At 40.4% G+C, this 15,814-nt stretch overlaps 1 protein-coding gene across 2 annotated transcripts; it reads left to right on the top strand.

Annotated features, from left to right (window-relative positions):
- The first annotated feature begins 7,606 nt into the window (after window positions 1-7,606).
- Window positions 7,607-14,870, top strand: SRP19 (signal recognition particle 19). Of its 2 annotated transcripts, none has more exons than XM_047778416.1 (5): window positions 7,607-7,866; window positions 8,488-8,563; window positions 11,887-11,958; window positions 12,049-12,160; window positions 14,349-14,870. In XM_047778416.1, the coding sequence occupies exons 1-5, from the start codon at window positions 7,826-7,828 to the stop codon at window positions 14,480-14,482; spliced, it is 435 nt and encodes a 144-aa protein (XP_047634372.1). In that variant the 5' UTR covers window positions 7,607-7,825; the 3' UTR covers window positions 14,483-14,870. The 2 variants fall into 2 exon arrangements, with proteins under 2 accessions (XP_047634372.1, XP_047634373.1); XM_047778417.1 differs by having other exon boundaries at window positions 7,627-7,866; window positions 14,317-14,404.
- Window positions 14,871-15,814: the final 944 nt, after the last annotated feature.

The following is a 15,814-nucleotide window of genomic DNA, read 5'->3' as shown; positions in this document are numbered from 1 at the left end:
GTGGGTCACAGACGCAGTTTGGATCCCCGTGTTGCTGTGGCTCTGGCGTAGGCCAGTGGCAACAGCTCAGATTGGACCCCTAGTCTGGGAAAACCTCCATATGCCACGGGAGCGGCTCAAGAAAAGGCAAAAGGACAAAAAACAAACAAAAAAAAAAAAAACAAAGAAAAAACATTGCCAGCCTCACCTACAGTACCACCTTTTGGAATCCAGGCACTTAGTCTTACTATTGGTCACTAAATCCCGTATCCAGTCTTTCCCCTGGACCAGGCACCAGAAGCGGATACCTGACCTAGGGCAGACTTATTAACTGACCAGTGACCAAGGCATGTAAGACTTGTCTTAAAAAGACAGCCAATTTGAAATGAGTCACAAAGGAAATTTGAAGTTGGTGATTGAGTGCTGGAACTGAAAGATTTTGTAGAGTTAAAGCTGAGATCACTAGGACTGGGCTCATGAAGCTAAGAGAAGGATGGTCAGTAGAGAGAGAAGGAACAGATACAGGAAGGAGGCATTAAGAGCAAGTGAGAGAGTTGCTAGCTCCTGGTATTACCTCAGTCCCTGCTGTTTCTGGGACCTAGTTCTACTTTCCCTTGTGTTTGGGGTACCTGTGAACCTTAAATCCACTTTGTTCCTGAAGTAACTTGAAACTAACAGAAAACTACATTTAGACACCTCTTGGTTGTTTTTTAATTTTAAATATAGAGAAAGCTTTCTAAAAAACATTGTGGGGAGAGAAGAATAAGCTGCCTTAAAAAAGAAAAAAAGTTGGTACTCTGCCAAGTACCAAGTGCCAAAAAAGAAAAACAAAATAATAGAATATACAGGGTTTTTGGAGCAAATGGAAATATTATCCAAGAAGGCCAAAACCAGCCAAACTAGCATTTAATTTATCTGAAATACTTGTATCATTTGGGATTCTTATTATACTTTTAACAAGAGCTTCTCTGAAAGACAAGACCTTCATTTAAGAAATTGTAGGTAGCTCACAGGAGCGGTATGAAGGCCAGAAAGTCAGTCTCTTAAATGACACAGCAAAAACAATACCCAATACCCAATACTGTGAGACTCCGTCATTAAAGACCTAGTTATTGCCCCTAAACTCCAGAACCCTCTGACACCACCTTCCCCCCAGAATTAAGGTTCTATGTGGCACTTGCTTCCTCACACTGCTCACTTCTAGACTGAAGTCTTGCTTGGCAAGTCATGATTGGCAGAAGCTATGCCACATGCCTGTAGAGTCTGGGAAAGATTGATTGTGTGGTTTCTCCACTAAGGAAGTTGGATACATAATGCAGGAATTCTGCAAGTTGGCGAGGGGTGTTTCAAAAGCATTGGGCAACTGGAATCTATGACATGTCTCTATTATAGTATTCCTGCTACCTGAGCAATTAAATAACTGGAAAAGTATTAAGGAAACAATTTGAGCAATAAAACCTTTAAACTTGAATAAACATGTAAATAATTATTAATCTAATAATGAATCTCAATGTGAATGTCCAAGTAACTCAAAACTAAAAAGATGGGGAGTTCCCACCGTGGCTCAGTGGATACAAATTTGACTGGCATCCAGTTCGATCCCTGGCCTCACGCAGTAGGTTAAGGATCCCAAGTTGCTGTGAGCTGTGGTATAGGTCACAGACGCAGCTCAGATCCAGCATAGGCTTTGTCGTAGGCTGGCAGCTACAGCTCCAATTCAACCCCTAGCCTGGGAACCTCCACATGCTGCGAGTGGGGCCTTAAAAAAAAAAAAGACCTGAAAAGATGAAATACTTAACTATTTTAATGATCATAAATGCCAGATTATTCCAACCCAAACTAGGAAATGATTTACAAGGGAGGGAAGATGTAAAAACATGCTAAATCTGTAAACTTTTCTTGGGGGGGGGTCTTCCATTTTTGGCTGCCCAGTGGCATATGGAGTTACCAGCCAGGGATCAGATCCAAGCTGCAGCCATGGCAATGCCAGATCCTTAACCCACTGTGCCTGGTCAGGGATCAAACCTATGACTCAGCACTCCCAAGACATGGCCCATCCCGTTTAGCCACAGTGGGAACTCCCTAAATCTCTAATCTTAAATAAACAGTGTCAAAATATACTATTTTAATTTGGAAAAGTACAAATTTAATTTTTTTATTTAGTGGTAACCCCAAGTGTTAAAAAGAAAAAAAAAAATTCCATCCAAATCTTTAGTCAAAAGATAACTAAGAATACCTGAACAAGATAACAAAGAATGGGGAAAATAGGAAAGGGAGAATTAGTCACAAAAAAGCATATAATGACACATTGATACCAAATAAGAAGTGGACTAAGCGCATATGGTAAAATAACTGCTCTCAGGTTGGAGTCAAATTTTTAAAAATCTTCCAAATATATGTCATTAATAGAAGACAGACTTAAAATTATCCCAAATGAATAAAACTAAAATTACAACCACAGCCAAATGCAAAGAAAACAGTAAAGATAAATTTATGTCAAAGTATAATTCTCAATAAAAAGCATCAAATGTTAATGAAACATCAGTTATGACTTTCTTCAATGTATCAAACAAAATTACCAAGGTACTGACAAGAACCGTGGAACCAGTGAGACTATCAGTATTTTACACACACAAATCAAAAGGAGAGTTATTTAAAACCACAACCTCCTTCCAGAAAGGGTGGCTCTTGCTGTGGGAAAATTCTCAAGGGTGATTATCTTTAGCTGAGGACCTTGATGGGTTTGGGATCTGTAAAGCCCAGCCTGGAGTTTGAGTGGGAGGAGGGTTAGAGAAAATCTCAGGTTTGCTAAAGACAGACAAGAACGTGGGATTCTTGGGGTACACGGGAATAGGAATTGAGGAGCAGAGATGGGGAAGACCAAAGGAAAGTTGGAAGGCAGAAAAAGGCAAGTCAAGGTCCTATGAAAACCCTGGAGATGCAGCAAGTTAAATTACTTTGGAAACAGGCATACAGCTGTTTCAATTGGAACCTAAGTCCTTTGTAAAGTCTCTGTTCAAGTGGTAATCATTTGTTTTTTAACTTTCAGAATCTTTAAACAGTCGCAGTTATCTTCACCATCTCATTTTAAAATTTTTGGCTGCCACACATAACAGCTTGATGTGGGATCTCAATTCCCACACCAGGGATTGAACCTGGGCCAAAGCAGTGAAAGCACCAACTCCTAAGCCCTGGACCAGCAGGAAACTCCCCACATTAGTAATAATTATTTGAATTTAGTTATAAATTAGGTATAAATGTTCACCACTGTTTGTTCTATATTGCAAAGGAAATCCTTTGCCAATTCCTTATATTAGCATAATTTGGCTTGGCTGCAGTATGTCCTTAAATAGTTTTGGGTTTTGTTTTGTTTTGTTTTTCCCCAGAGAAGCTAAGTTGGAAATATACTTTCTAAATTCTTGCTTATTTAAAATTGTTTTATTTTGCCATCACACAAAGGATAATTTGGTCACAACTTTGGTCACAATTCATTTTCTCCAAAACTTTAACTTTTAATGTTTACCATGGCTAAAAAGTTCAAGTAGCAATCTGAGTTATTTTCCAGTATAGGTAACTTTTATTTCCTATCTTCATGTTTTTAGGTTTATGTTTTCAATCCTTGAAATAAAGCAGTTTTACTGGCATAAGTCCAGCTGTGTGTCTTTTTTCCACAGCCCTGTCTTTTAATACTGAATCTTTTCAATCTTGAGTCTTCAGTTCAGTAAGTATTCTCATGTTATCTCTTTTCAATCCAATCAGATTTACCAAAATGGCACTCTCCATCAGACACCATCCAAAATCTTGGTGGTGCCTAAGTGGGGACCACACTGTCAGGGTTCTTGGCATCCAGAAGTTGCACTCTATTCCTCTGTAAGTGGGAAGAACACCTGTCCTCTACTTTGGTATCGACATTTCCCTAGAAGTGTACCAAAGCCATATTTCATGTTTTCAAATACCTTAAAGGATTTGTAATGAAAGTTTCATTAAAAGAAATTTTACTTACAGTGTACCCTCCTACCCCAGGATATAGATATGGATCCAACAGAGGCTGGATATGGAATGTAGACAAAACTTAGTCATAAACATCATGTTGTACTCTGAATTACCCCCGCGACAGTGAAAGCTGTGTAATTAGATCAGGTTGGTGTACCTAGCATTTCATTATCCTAGGGCAAATTCTACATCTTCTGTGGAAACTGACTTCTGATTCTGTGGTAGATCACATTTCCAAAGATGGGAAAATATCCCTCATACTACATCCTTTTTTGTAATAGATGTCTACTACCCCTCCTTTTTTTTTGTCTTTTTTTTTGTCTTTTTAGGGCTGCACCTGCCCTATATGGAGGTTCCCAGGCTAAGGGTCAAATCAGAGCTGCAGCTGCCAGCCTACACCACTGCCACAGCAACAAAGGATCCAAGCTGCATCTGCCACCTATACCGTAGCTCTCGGCAAGCAGATCCTTAACCCACTGAGCAAGGTCAGGGATTGAACTGGCATCCTCTTGTCTGTTTTTTTTTTTTTCTTTTTACTCTCTGCCACGACGGAAACTCCTATTACCCCTCCTTTGAATCTCAGCTGGCCCTGTGACTGTTTCAACCAATAGAATATAGAGAAAGTTACAAAACCAGGCATTTAAAAGTCCTGCCAGGAGTTCCCATGGTGGCAAAGCAGAAACAAATCTGACTAGTATCCATAAGGACGTGGGTTTGAACCTTGGCCTCGCTCAGTGTCTCAAGGATCTGGCATTGCCATGAGGTGTGGTGTAGTTCACATGTGCAGTTTGGATCCCGCATTTTGTCTGTAGCTGTAGCTGGCAGGTGTAGATCCAATTCAACCCCTAGCCTGGAAACTTCCATATACCATGGGTGCAACCCTAAAAAAGCAAAAAAAATTTTTTAATTTAAAAAAATCCTGCCAGCTTCCATTTTGTGATCTGCAGGAAGCCAGCCAGAATGTAAGAAGTCCTGAAACTACCTTGCTATGAGGAAGCTTTTAAAGAAAAAGTTACTCTGACACTGGTTAAAATGGTAAGGAAGACTTTATTTATCCCGAGTATATAACAGGGATATTGCAAGAGAGGAGAGAGATCAGCTCAACTCCAAATGCAGCAAAGATGGCTGGATATCTATAACCAAAGAGCAAAGCGAGGGAATCATAGAAAATTACTAAGGGTAAGGGGATTCTTGTTGAAGGTAGGCCATGGACTTAGAAGTTGAGAATGAGAAATTTGATCAGTTAGTGAGGGTGATCAGATAGCAAGGGTGATCAGATACTGTGATGGTTAATTTTATGTGTCAACTTGACTGGGCTGAGAGATGCCCAAACAGCTATTCAAACTTTATTTCAGGGTGTATCTGTGAGGGTGTTTCTGGAAGAGATGAGCATTTGAATCAGTAGACTGCATAACAAAGATCTGCTCTCATCAATGTGGGAAGACATCATGCAATTACTGAGGGCCAAACAGAACTTATGGGGTGAAGAAGGGCGAGTTCTCTTTTTTTTGAGCTTATACTTCCACCTCTTCCTGCCCTCCAACATTGGAGCTCCAGATTTTCAGATCTCCTAACTCCAGGACTTAACACCATCAACTCTCCCCCTTCCCAGGCCTTCAAACTGCGCTTTCCTGGGTTCCACTTGGAGGTAGCATATCGTGGCATGTCTCAGCTTTCATAAAGGTGTGAGCTAGTTCCTCTAACAATCTCCTCATATATCTGTATATATCGTAATGGTTCTCTGTGAAGAACCCTAATATACTTAGTAGGATTCTTGCTAAAACTGAGTTAGGAAGATAAAAAGACAGAACAGGGGTTAAGGTCAAGGCCCACTCAGGATGAGGGCCCTTATATAAAATGGTGTAGTATTTGCATATAACTTACATATATCCTCCTGTAGATTTTAATCATCTCTAGATTGTTTATAATACCTAATACAATGTAAATACTATGTAAATAGTGGTAAATAGTTGCCATCATGCTGCAAATTCAAGTTTTGCTCTTTGAAACTTTCTGAAAACAATTTTTAAAAATATTTTGACCCTTGGTTGGTTGAATCAGCAGATGCAGAACCCATGAATACAGAGAGCTGACTGTACATCACATCTCTTCCTTAATCCCTCTCATCCTGCTTTCAAGTCTTACTCAACTATCTCAATGAAATTTCTCCTGCCCACCTTGATCTTTTCTTTCCACCTTTGTGAACCCCGTCCCTACCCAAAAGCCTCAACCAAGGTTGATAGGTTGAATTTATTGGCACATCTATATGAGGAATACTGATTACACTTGAAAAAAGTACAGTCAATTCCTGAAGGCCTTTCATCATCCCTGCAATTTTCTGTGTACCACTTTATCCTCTAGTTTAACTCGCTTTCCCCGCAGGCATCCACATTTTAAAACTTTGTATTCACTTGTTTTATAATCATTAGTGTGGTAACAATATTGCCACTCGCCCTCCCCTTCTCTTTGAACTCCTACAATATTTTAACAATAGTGTAGAGTTAAACAGGCATTACAGCATGGAATGCCACTCAAAAACATTGGCCCCATTGAGTCCCTAACTATGTATAAACCAGGAAATATAACCACTTTTAATATTGGTCTTTTTGTCTCAAATTACTTACATGGCTCTGAAAAAACAACCCCACTGTAAACTACTGCATGTGTGTACTAAACCTAAGACTACCTTGTTCATTTCACACCTTTTCTATGTATCACATTTTTCTATATATCATATTTATGTTAACATAAAATGTTGATTTTCTTAAAGTATGTGAATTTTCTTGTGATGCAACTAAAGTATGAAAGTGAAGTCCTGAACCATCTATTTCAAAGTCTGGATTCATTTCATCCCTACATGTTTGGTTTGGCCAGGCATGAAGATTTTTTTACAGGACTCTTGTTCACTTTAGAAAGAAGTAAAACATTTATATCTGGTACTAAGTCACTAGTACAAGGATGATTGAGAGGCAGGAATTGAGAGGATGGAGACAAGTCAGGAGCTTACAGTCAGACCAGCTGGGCATCTATGCTCAGCCATCATTAGTATGATGATAATGGGCAAATTACCCATCACTGAGACTGAAGCTTTTGGGAAGACTTGTTTTTTCATCCGTAAAAGGGAAAATACCTATTTTGCCTTGCCCCCTTTTTGTTGGTGGTGGTTTTTGTTTTTAATAAGCAGCAGCTAAGAAAATAGGAATGAATGTGTGTTTAGTTTAAGAACAGAATCCTCAAATAGTACTTTGCAATTAACCTAAAATATGTAAAAATAGTGAATTTTAGGGTAGAAGTCTTGAAAGGTGTATAGTCACAGTGCCAGTAATTTAGCCAGTTCCACACCATAAAAATGCTTTTTTGCCAAGTTGAAAGCAAGCTGCAGGGCCCAAAAGCGGTTAAAAATTAAACACAGAGAGCATCTCCTTGCTTACTCTAACAACCTGCTCGGAATTCACAGATTACTGTGGCGTAGGGCCCTACTCCAAGTGGCAGAGAGTTTAGCACAAAACTCAGCGTAGAATTGAATTCAGATAAGAGCATGAACGTGGAATCCAAATTTAGCTGTCGCGCATGCGCCCCAAAGGCCGGCTTTGAGAAAGGAAGGAGTTGGTCGCGTTCTCAGGTCGTCTCGCGAGAATTGGAGATTGCATCGCCACGTCAGAAACTAGCAATCTGGGCGCCTAGGGACAGGTGCTGGAACAGACCGACCGCGAAAAGCCGCGGTCGCGTAGGCGTTTTCAGTGGGCTGGACTTCCGCCGGAAACGGGGTGGCCTGGAACCTCTCCTAGTGGAGATTCCGCTGTTTTTTTTTCTCTTCTGGTCGTGTCTTGGCACTGTCTGGGCCTGAGTGAAGATGGCTTGCGCCGCCGCACGGTCCCCGGCCGACCAGGACAGGTGGGTCCGGAGAGAGGAAGAGGCCCGAGGCAAGCCCGCCGGTGCTGCACCGCCCTCAGCAGCCGCGAGAAAGGCTCGCCGGGGGAGCTCGGCCCGAACCCCAGGCCTCGCCTCCCTCAGGCCAGCTGCGCCAGCCTGTTCGCAGGGCCCCTAGTTTCCGACTTTACATAGCTCACTATTTACCTGTACGTGGGACAAAGGGCTCTGGATGCTACGTAGACATTATGTTAAGTAGTCACAAAATGAAAAATCTCTTGTAATTGTTGGTACGTTCGGAAAGGCTTATTTGGTTTCTTTCAAGTCCTTTATACCTCTGACACCGTACGTTCTGTGTAAGAAAACGGGCTGCACACTCGGGAATTTTTGACAGGCATTTGTACCTAAGTCAACAGCGACTTTGTACCTCACTGAGCAGTATTTTTTGTTTAAATGTTATCTAGCAAGTGATTTTTTTTAAACATCTAAAGTAATAAGTTAATGTTTACTTTTAAGTAGTGGGGAGACAATTTAAAGAAAAAAGTAAATAATAGTATATGTGTACCGGTAGTCCTAATGATGACGAATGAATGAATTTTTGAAAATATTGCTCTAGTGATGCCAGCTGGGTTTTTCCTGTGGCAGGTTCATTTGTATCTATCCTGCATATTTAAATAACAAGAAGACCATTGCGGAGGGGAGGCGAATTCCCATAAGTAAGGTAAGCAGGCTGGAATCTTTGGACTTGAGGGTCTGGGGAGGTTGTCCTGTTAGAGACACAAAGTTTTCTTTCACTTGTTGGCCTGAGGAGAACAGCAAGCAAGAATTGGGGTGTTTTCCTTAATGGCAAAACCAGGAGTTCCATTGTGGCGGGGCAGGTTAAGGATCCCACATTGCCCTACTTCTGGTGGAATCACAGCTGCAGCTCTGATGGGTATGACACAAATAAAAAAAGAAAAGAATGGTGAAACCAGAAGGGTACAGATTCGAAGTTCCTGTGGTGGCTTAGCAATAACTAACCCGACTAGTATCCATGAGGATGCAGGTTGGATCTCTGGCCTTGCTCAGTGGGTTAAGGATCTGTTGTTGCCTTGAGCTGTGGTGTAGGTCATGGACATGCCTGGGATCCTATGCTGCTGTGGCTGTGGTGTAGGCCCGCTGCTGCAGCTCTGATTGGATCCCTATTCTGGGAACTTCCATATGCCCACAAGTGTGGCCCTAAAAAAAGAAGGGCACGGATTTATAACTGAAAGAATTGACTTTTTATTTTTATTTTTTTTTTAGGACTGCACCCGCAGCATATGGCAGTTCCCAGGCTAGGGGTCCAGTCGGAGCTACAGCTGCCAGTCTAGCCACAGCCACAGCCATGCCAGATCCGAGCCGTGTCTTCGATCTACACCACAGCTCAAGGCAATGCCGCTGGATCCTTAACCCACTGAGCAAGGCCAGGGATTGAACCCACAACCTCATGGTTCCTAGTTGGATTCATTTCCCCTGTGCCACGACGGGAATTCCATAACCGAAAGAATTTAAGTGAGAGTTCCCCTGTGGCACAGCAGGTTAAGGACCAGCTTTGTCATTGCAGCAGCTTTGGTTGCATTTTTGGTGGGGATTGGTTCCCTGGCCTGGGAGCTACCACATGCCTACAAACACAGCGCGCCCCCCCCAAAAAAAAGAGAAAATTTAAGTGTTTCTTCATGAGTGTGTGTTTGAAAGAAGTTTGGGGGTCGGGGGATTGTAGATATTCATATATATAATTTTAAAGCAAGGTTATGACAGTTTTCCCCTTAATAAAGGAGACCAACATTATGGCACTGTATGATACGCCCCAAATGGAATTGAATTTTTAAACAAGACTTGTAGAAAATGCAGATGTGTTGAAATTTATAAAAGGTATATCCATTATCATCACTTTTTTTCCCTCACTTTTTAGGGCTGCACTCAAGGCATATGAAGGTTCCCAGGCTAGGGATCCAATCAGAGCTATAGCTCCTGGCCTACACCACAGCCACAACAACTTCGGGATCTGAGCTGAGTCTGTGACCTCCACCACAGCTCACGGCAACACTGGGTTCGTAACCCACTGAGCGAGGCCAGGGATTGAACCCACATCCTCATGGATCCTGGTCCCCTCATGAGCCATGACGGGAACTCCACCTTCATCTTTTTTTTGAGAGGGGTAATGTTACTTTAAAATTAATGCTTTTTAAAAGTAGATGTTTATAGTTCTAAAAGAGATGATTTCTCCTTTGTGCTGTTTAAATAGAAAAACCCAAGATCAGGAGTTCCTACTGTGGCGAAGCAGAAACGAATCCGAGTAGGAACCATGAGGTTGCGGGTTCGATCCCTGGCCTTGCTCCATGAGTTAAGGGTCCAGCATTGCCGTGAGCTGTGCTGTAAGTCACAGACACAGGTTGGATCCTGTGTTGCTATGGCTGTGGCATAGGCTGGCAGCTGTGACTCCAGTTGGGCCCCTAGCCTGGGTACCTCCATGTGCCACAGGTGTGGCCCTAAAAATAAAAAAAAGAAAGACCCAAGATCTAAGCCTGGTGACTCAAGTTTGGAAAGTGCCAAGTGAAGGGTCTTTGTAGTTTTTTATTTTCAAAATTAATGTCATATTTCTATTTTTAAGAGTCATTTACATTTTGTAATCTAATGAAAATTATAAGGAACTTGGGCTGAAGCATTACATTATATTTGTGTTATTTAATATCTCCCATTTTACTGCTTAAATCTATAAAGTTTGCTTAGCTGCCACAAGGCAAAAAAGAAAAGATGCCAAAGCACAGATTCACAGTAATCCTTAACATCAAGTCTCATTGACTGAGGCCTCTAGTAGCAAGCTCTCAGACAATTTGGGGAATGATTGAATTGTTTTTAATTTTATTGGCTTATAGGGTATATTCAGAAACATAAGTAAATCTTAATTTTTTTTTTTAATTTGTCTTTTCTAGGGCCGCACCCACAGCATATGGAGTTTCGCAAGGCTAGGGGTTCAATCAGAGCTGTAGCCGCCGGCCTACACCACAGCCACAGCAACATGGGACCCGATCCACATCTGCAACCTACTCCACAGCTCATGGCAACGCTGGAACCTTAACCCACTGAGCAAGGCCAGAAGGATCGAACCTGCATCCTCATGGATGCTAGTCAGATTCATTTCCACAGAGTCACGACGGGAACTCCTGTCTGCACTTTTGAGTATAGTTTGTTAAATCTCACTATTGTGTAATAGGGTTTCCTGGCAGCCACTCTCTTGACATCTTGAGCCAGCTAATTCATGGTTGTGGGGGCTGTGCTGTGTTTTGAGTTGTTTAGCAGCATCTTTGGCCTCTACTCAGTAGAAATCAGTGCCCTACCCACCTTCATTTTAAAGATAAAAAGAGCTCCAAGTATTGCTGAATGTCAGGAGACAAAATTACCATGCTAAAACCCACTGCTCTGTAGTATTTCATTGTGTAAATGTACCGCAGTCCATTGTGTTATTGATGGATAGTTAAGCTGTTTCTAGTTTGTGGCTATTTATAAATAGTGCTGCTCTTAAAATTCTTGAGATTGTCTTAAATAATGAATATGTTTTTATGTTTTTCTTGGATATGTACCTAGCAGTGGAATTGCATGATATACTTGGTATTCCGTGGTATATAATTGCATGGCTGTAAGGAATGTATACATTTAACTTTAGTAGATGCTGCCGAACAGTTTTCTAAGGTGGTTGTATCTGTAATAGTTGTGTAACCAGTATTTATTGAGCACCTACTATGTTCCAAGCATCATGCCAGGTGCTAGGAAATATAGTGGTGAACAAAACAGAAATTTATGAAATTTATGTTCTGTTGGAAGAGAGATGGACATACAAGTATGAATCATTGTGATTCCCAAGAATTTAAACAATTATAGAGGAAACAACTGTACCTCTAGTAAAAAAAAGAAACATAGGGTTTTGCTATGTGTTCGGATTATAATACTTGAAATGATTTACACAACTGTAGCAATATCCACTTATAGCTGAACTGTTGAGTGTTTCTGTTTTTAACTTTTCAGGCTGTCGAAAATCCTACAGCTACAGAGATTCAAGATGTATGCTCAGCAGTTGGACTTAATGTCTTTCTTGAGGTATGATGTGGTTCTCTCTTCACTGTTTTCCGTGCTCATCTCATTGACATAATAACTTTCTCAAAGCCTGTTCTTTTTTTTTTATGTTAGAAAAATAAGATGTACTCTAGAGAGTGGAATCGTGATCTTCAGTACAGGGGCAGAGTCCGAGTCCAGCTCAAACAGGAAGATGGCAGCCTCTGTCTTGTACAGTTCCCATCACGTAAGCTTTTTAAATAAATGAATAAAATTTGGGATAGGTTATTCTGCTACACTGCAAAAAAAATGTTTTAAAACTGACTTTTTGACAGATCAGAAACATAATTTGCATTTTATAGATTAAAGAAAAGACTGCTGCTGATTGAATTGAGATAGCTGCTGAAAGTCTATCATTGTTCCCAGGTTTAGAGTGTGAAATTATTAAATGGTCAGATATTATTGCTATTTCACATCTTAGAGACACTTAAGGTCTGTGACTAATTTTTCTTTCTTTTTTTTTTGCCTTTTTAGGGCTGCACCTGCCCTATATGGAGGTTCCCAGGCTAAGAGTCTAATCAGAGCTATAGCTGCCAGCCTACACCACAGCTACAGCAACACCAGATCCAAGCCACCTCTGTGACCTACAGCACAGCTCATGGCAACGCTGGATCCTTAACCCACTGAGTGAGGCCAGGGATCAGACCCTCAACCTCATACGGTTCCTAGTCGGATTTGTTTCCACTGTGCCACGACAGTAACTCTGGTCTGCGACTAATTTCTATCATTAATCTAAAAACCCATGTTGAATGAAAAAAGCAAGAGATAGTTATAGGGTGGTTCCACTAAAGTATAAATTTAAATACAAAATATTAGTGTTTATTAATATTATATACAAACATTTTTGAAATGGACTGGAAGAAAACACCAAGTCTAAAGAGTATTTAAAGAGTTCCCATCGAGGCTCATTGGCGGTGAACCCGACTAGTATCCATGAGGACGCAGGTTCCATCCCTGGCCTTGCTCAGTGGTTTCCAAGATCCTGCGTTGCCTTGAGCTGTGGTGTAGCTTGCAGGTGAGGCTCCGATCTGGTGTTGGCCATGGCTGTGGCATAGGCCAGCAGATACAGCTCTGATTTGACCCCTAGCCTGGGAACTTCCATATGCCGTGGGTGTGGCCCTAAAAAAAAAAAGATAGTATTTAACCTACTGGCAAGCAGGGGTGAGGAGTGAGGTCAGGGGTGTGATGGTCAGAGAAGACTGTAGTATTATCTCTAGTATTTTGTTTCTTAAAGAAGAAACAACGATAGAGGGAATTCCCACTCTGGTGAAGTGGGTTAAGGATCTGGTGTTGCTGCAACTGCAGCTCACATTTGATCCCTGGCCCAGGAACTTTCAAATGCTGTGGTTGTGGCAAAAAAAGAAAAAAAAAAAAAAACAGTAACCAAACAAAACTGGACCTCAGTATTCTAAAATATTGAGTATTGAGAAGATAAGTATTTGTCTACATGTTATTCTTTAATTTTCTAGATTTTTTTATTTCTAAAAAGTATGTTTTAATTTTTTTAAGTGGCGTTATTAATTTTTTTGACACAGTAACCCCAAACTGATGACTTGTTTTTAGTTGGATTATAATAATTGGTTCTTATATGCCAAAACATGTCAAGATTGGTAGCTATTTCTAGAAACTTAAGGGTCTGACTCAGGAGTAACAAACAGGTAGTTCATTCCAGTGTGTGTTTTCTTCTCCTTGGCATCTTCCTGTACCAGCTCTTAAAAGTCAAAAGACCCAAAAACAAAGAAAACCCCACAACTTTTTGCCTAGACCAGAATAATAAAAACAGTTAATAAAATAGATGTAACAATTACAATTGAAAAGATGTTGATTCCTGTTTCCAGAAAGGAAGTAGTAAGTAAATAGAGAAGGAAAAAGTAAAAGGAGAAGAGCTGAGAGGCTGGGCGTATTGAACGTAGTGATTGGAGCTGGAGGAAGTGATTGTTGGCAAATCAGGGGTCCATGTATGCATAAATCACTTGGGCAGATGAGTAAACATCTTTTGTAGCTAAATGACATTCGTTTTTGTCGTAGGACTGAGGAGCTATTTCCTAGCTTAGGATACAGTGTTTTCCTGACTCCATTTCCATCTTATGTTTCGATATACTCTTCTTTGATCTTCAAGTCAATTACTAGGAGCAAGATCAAAATTTTTGTTTCAGATAAAACAAAATGTTTGTTCATTTTAATATCTCCAGCACTGTTCTTAATACATTTTGTTCAAGAAAGGCTCCTACTTGAGCCAGTCATTGACTTCATAGTCATTTAATTGTTTCCCTTTAAATTCTTCTCATTTTCTTGATGTGATGATTTCTTGAACTTTATAACCTTCGATGTCTTATTTCTCAGATTATACAATGAGCCTCACTTTTGGTTCCTAGGTAAGTCAGTAATGTTGTATGCTGCGGAAATGATACCTAAACTAAAAACAAGGACACAAAAAACAGGAGGCGGTGACCAAAGTCTTCAGCAAGGAGAGGGAAGTAAAAAAGGGAAAGGAAAGAAGAAGAAGTAACCTGATGTGAGAATCAAGGATGTGGTACTACTGTAAGAGTAGAATGAAGGCTTCCAATTTGTATCTGAAGGAAACAGAAGCTTTTTGTTTTCATCCTTTGACTGAACTATGAATATTTGTGCCTCCAAGCTTCAGCATCCAAGTTACAGTGAAATAATAATACAGAAGTTGGCATCTAGCTCTTACGCAGTTAAAAAAAATTTCTTTTGCATTTCAATGCAGTGTTTGTGGAAGAAAGAAGCATAATTTTAGATGGACAGTGGACTCTACCATGTGTTACCTGAAATCCTGTATTTGTTTGTCGTCTTTGTAAACATGTTTCAGTTTAGTAAGATTTGAAATACACATTTTGTTCATCTTAAGTTAATGAAATAAAATTTGAAAGCGACTTTGTAGCCTTTGCTTATGAACTATTTAATGCCAGTAGAGAAGATAAAAGAGAATAAAATGAGTAGTGGAAGCTTAGTGTGAGCCTAAAACCGGAGGAAAGTGGTTAAATCCTCTTGGAGACCTATAAACAGCTAATCTGTAGATCATATTCTTTTAGTCAATTACTGTAATTGAATTGTTTAGTTACTAGTTTGGAAAATCCTGGAGTTTAAGCTTTAGATTTGTTTGTTTTTAGACTTAAGAGCATTATTGTAATTGGCATTCTAAAATTACCTTGCTTCAGTATTTTGAGATACATTTTTCTTAAGAAACTAAATTGGATTGGTGATCCTGACTTTATTCCAAAGCACTGTTCCAAAAGTGGTGATTTTATGTAAAATGTGAGAGGCTCCTTATCTAGACTTTTTTTTTTTTTTTTTTTGTCTGCTGAGTATCTCTTGGGGAAGCTGCCTTCTCTTGTTCCGTATAATTATGGAAGAGCTATTAATTACAGCCCTGCATTCTGACCAGAGAATATGACCCAAACCGAACCAATGGATTACTTCTCATGAATTTTAAATCTGGAGTAGAGACTGAAGTACAGATCATGATGGGAACTAAAATAGCTAATGGTCTACAAGTTTGAGCTTCCTGATTCCTATCTTGCTGAGGCCTGCTTTAAATTGGTGAATGCTGTGAGCCCCCTCATGTCCTTTAAGTCCCAGTTCCTTTAAGTTTTTATTGCATGAGATCAAACAATTCCAAGTGATTACAAAGTGAATGAAGCCAGGAATTCCCATTGTGGCTTACTTAGCAGGTTAACAGCCCAATATTGTCTCTGTGAGGATATAGGTTCAATCCCTGCCCTTGCTCAATGGGCTAGGAATCCAGCACTGCCACAAGCTGCAGCACAGGTCGCAGATGTGGCTTGAATCCAGTGTGGCTGTGGCTTTGGTGTAGACT

This window comes from Phacochoerus africanus, chromosome 4 (assembly GCF_016906955.1).
Source record: "Phacochoerus africanus isolate WHEZ1 chromosome 4, ROS_Pafr_v1, whole genome shotgun sequence".
Taxonomy (NCBI): Eukaryota; Metazoa; Chordata; class Mammalia; order Artiodactyla; family Suidae; genus Phacochoerus; species Phacochoerus africanus.
The sequence above is the reverse complement of the archived record's forward strand: the minus strand, read 5'-3'. Positions and strand labels throughout refer to the sequence as shown.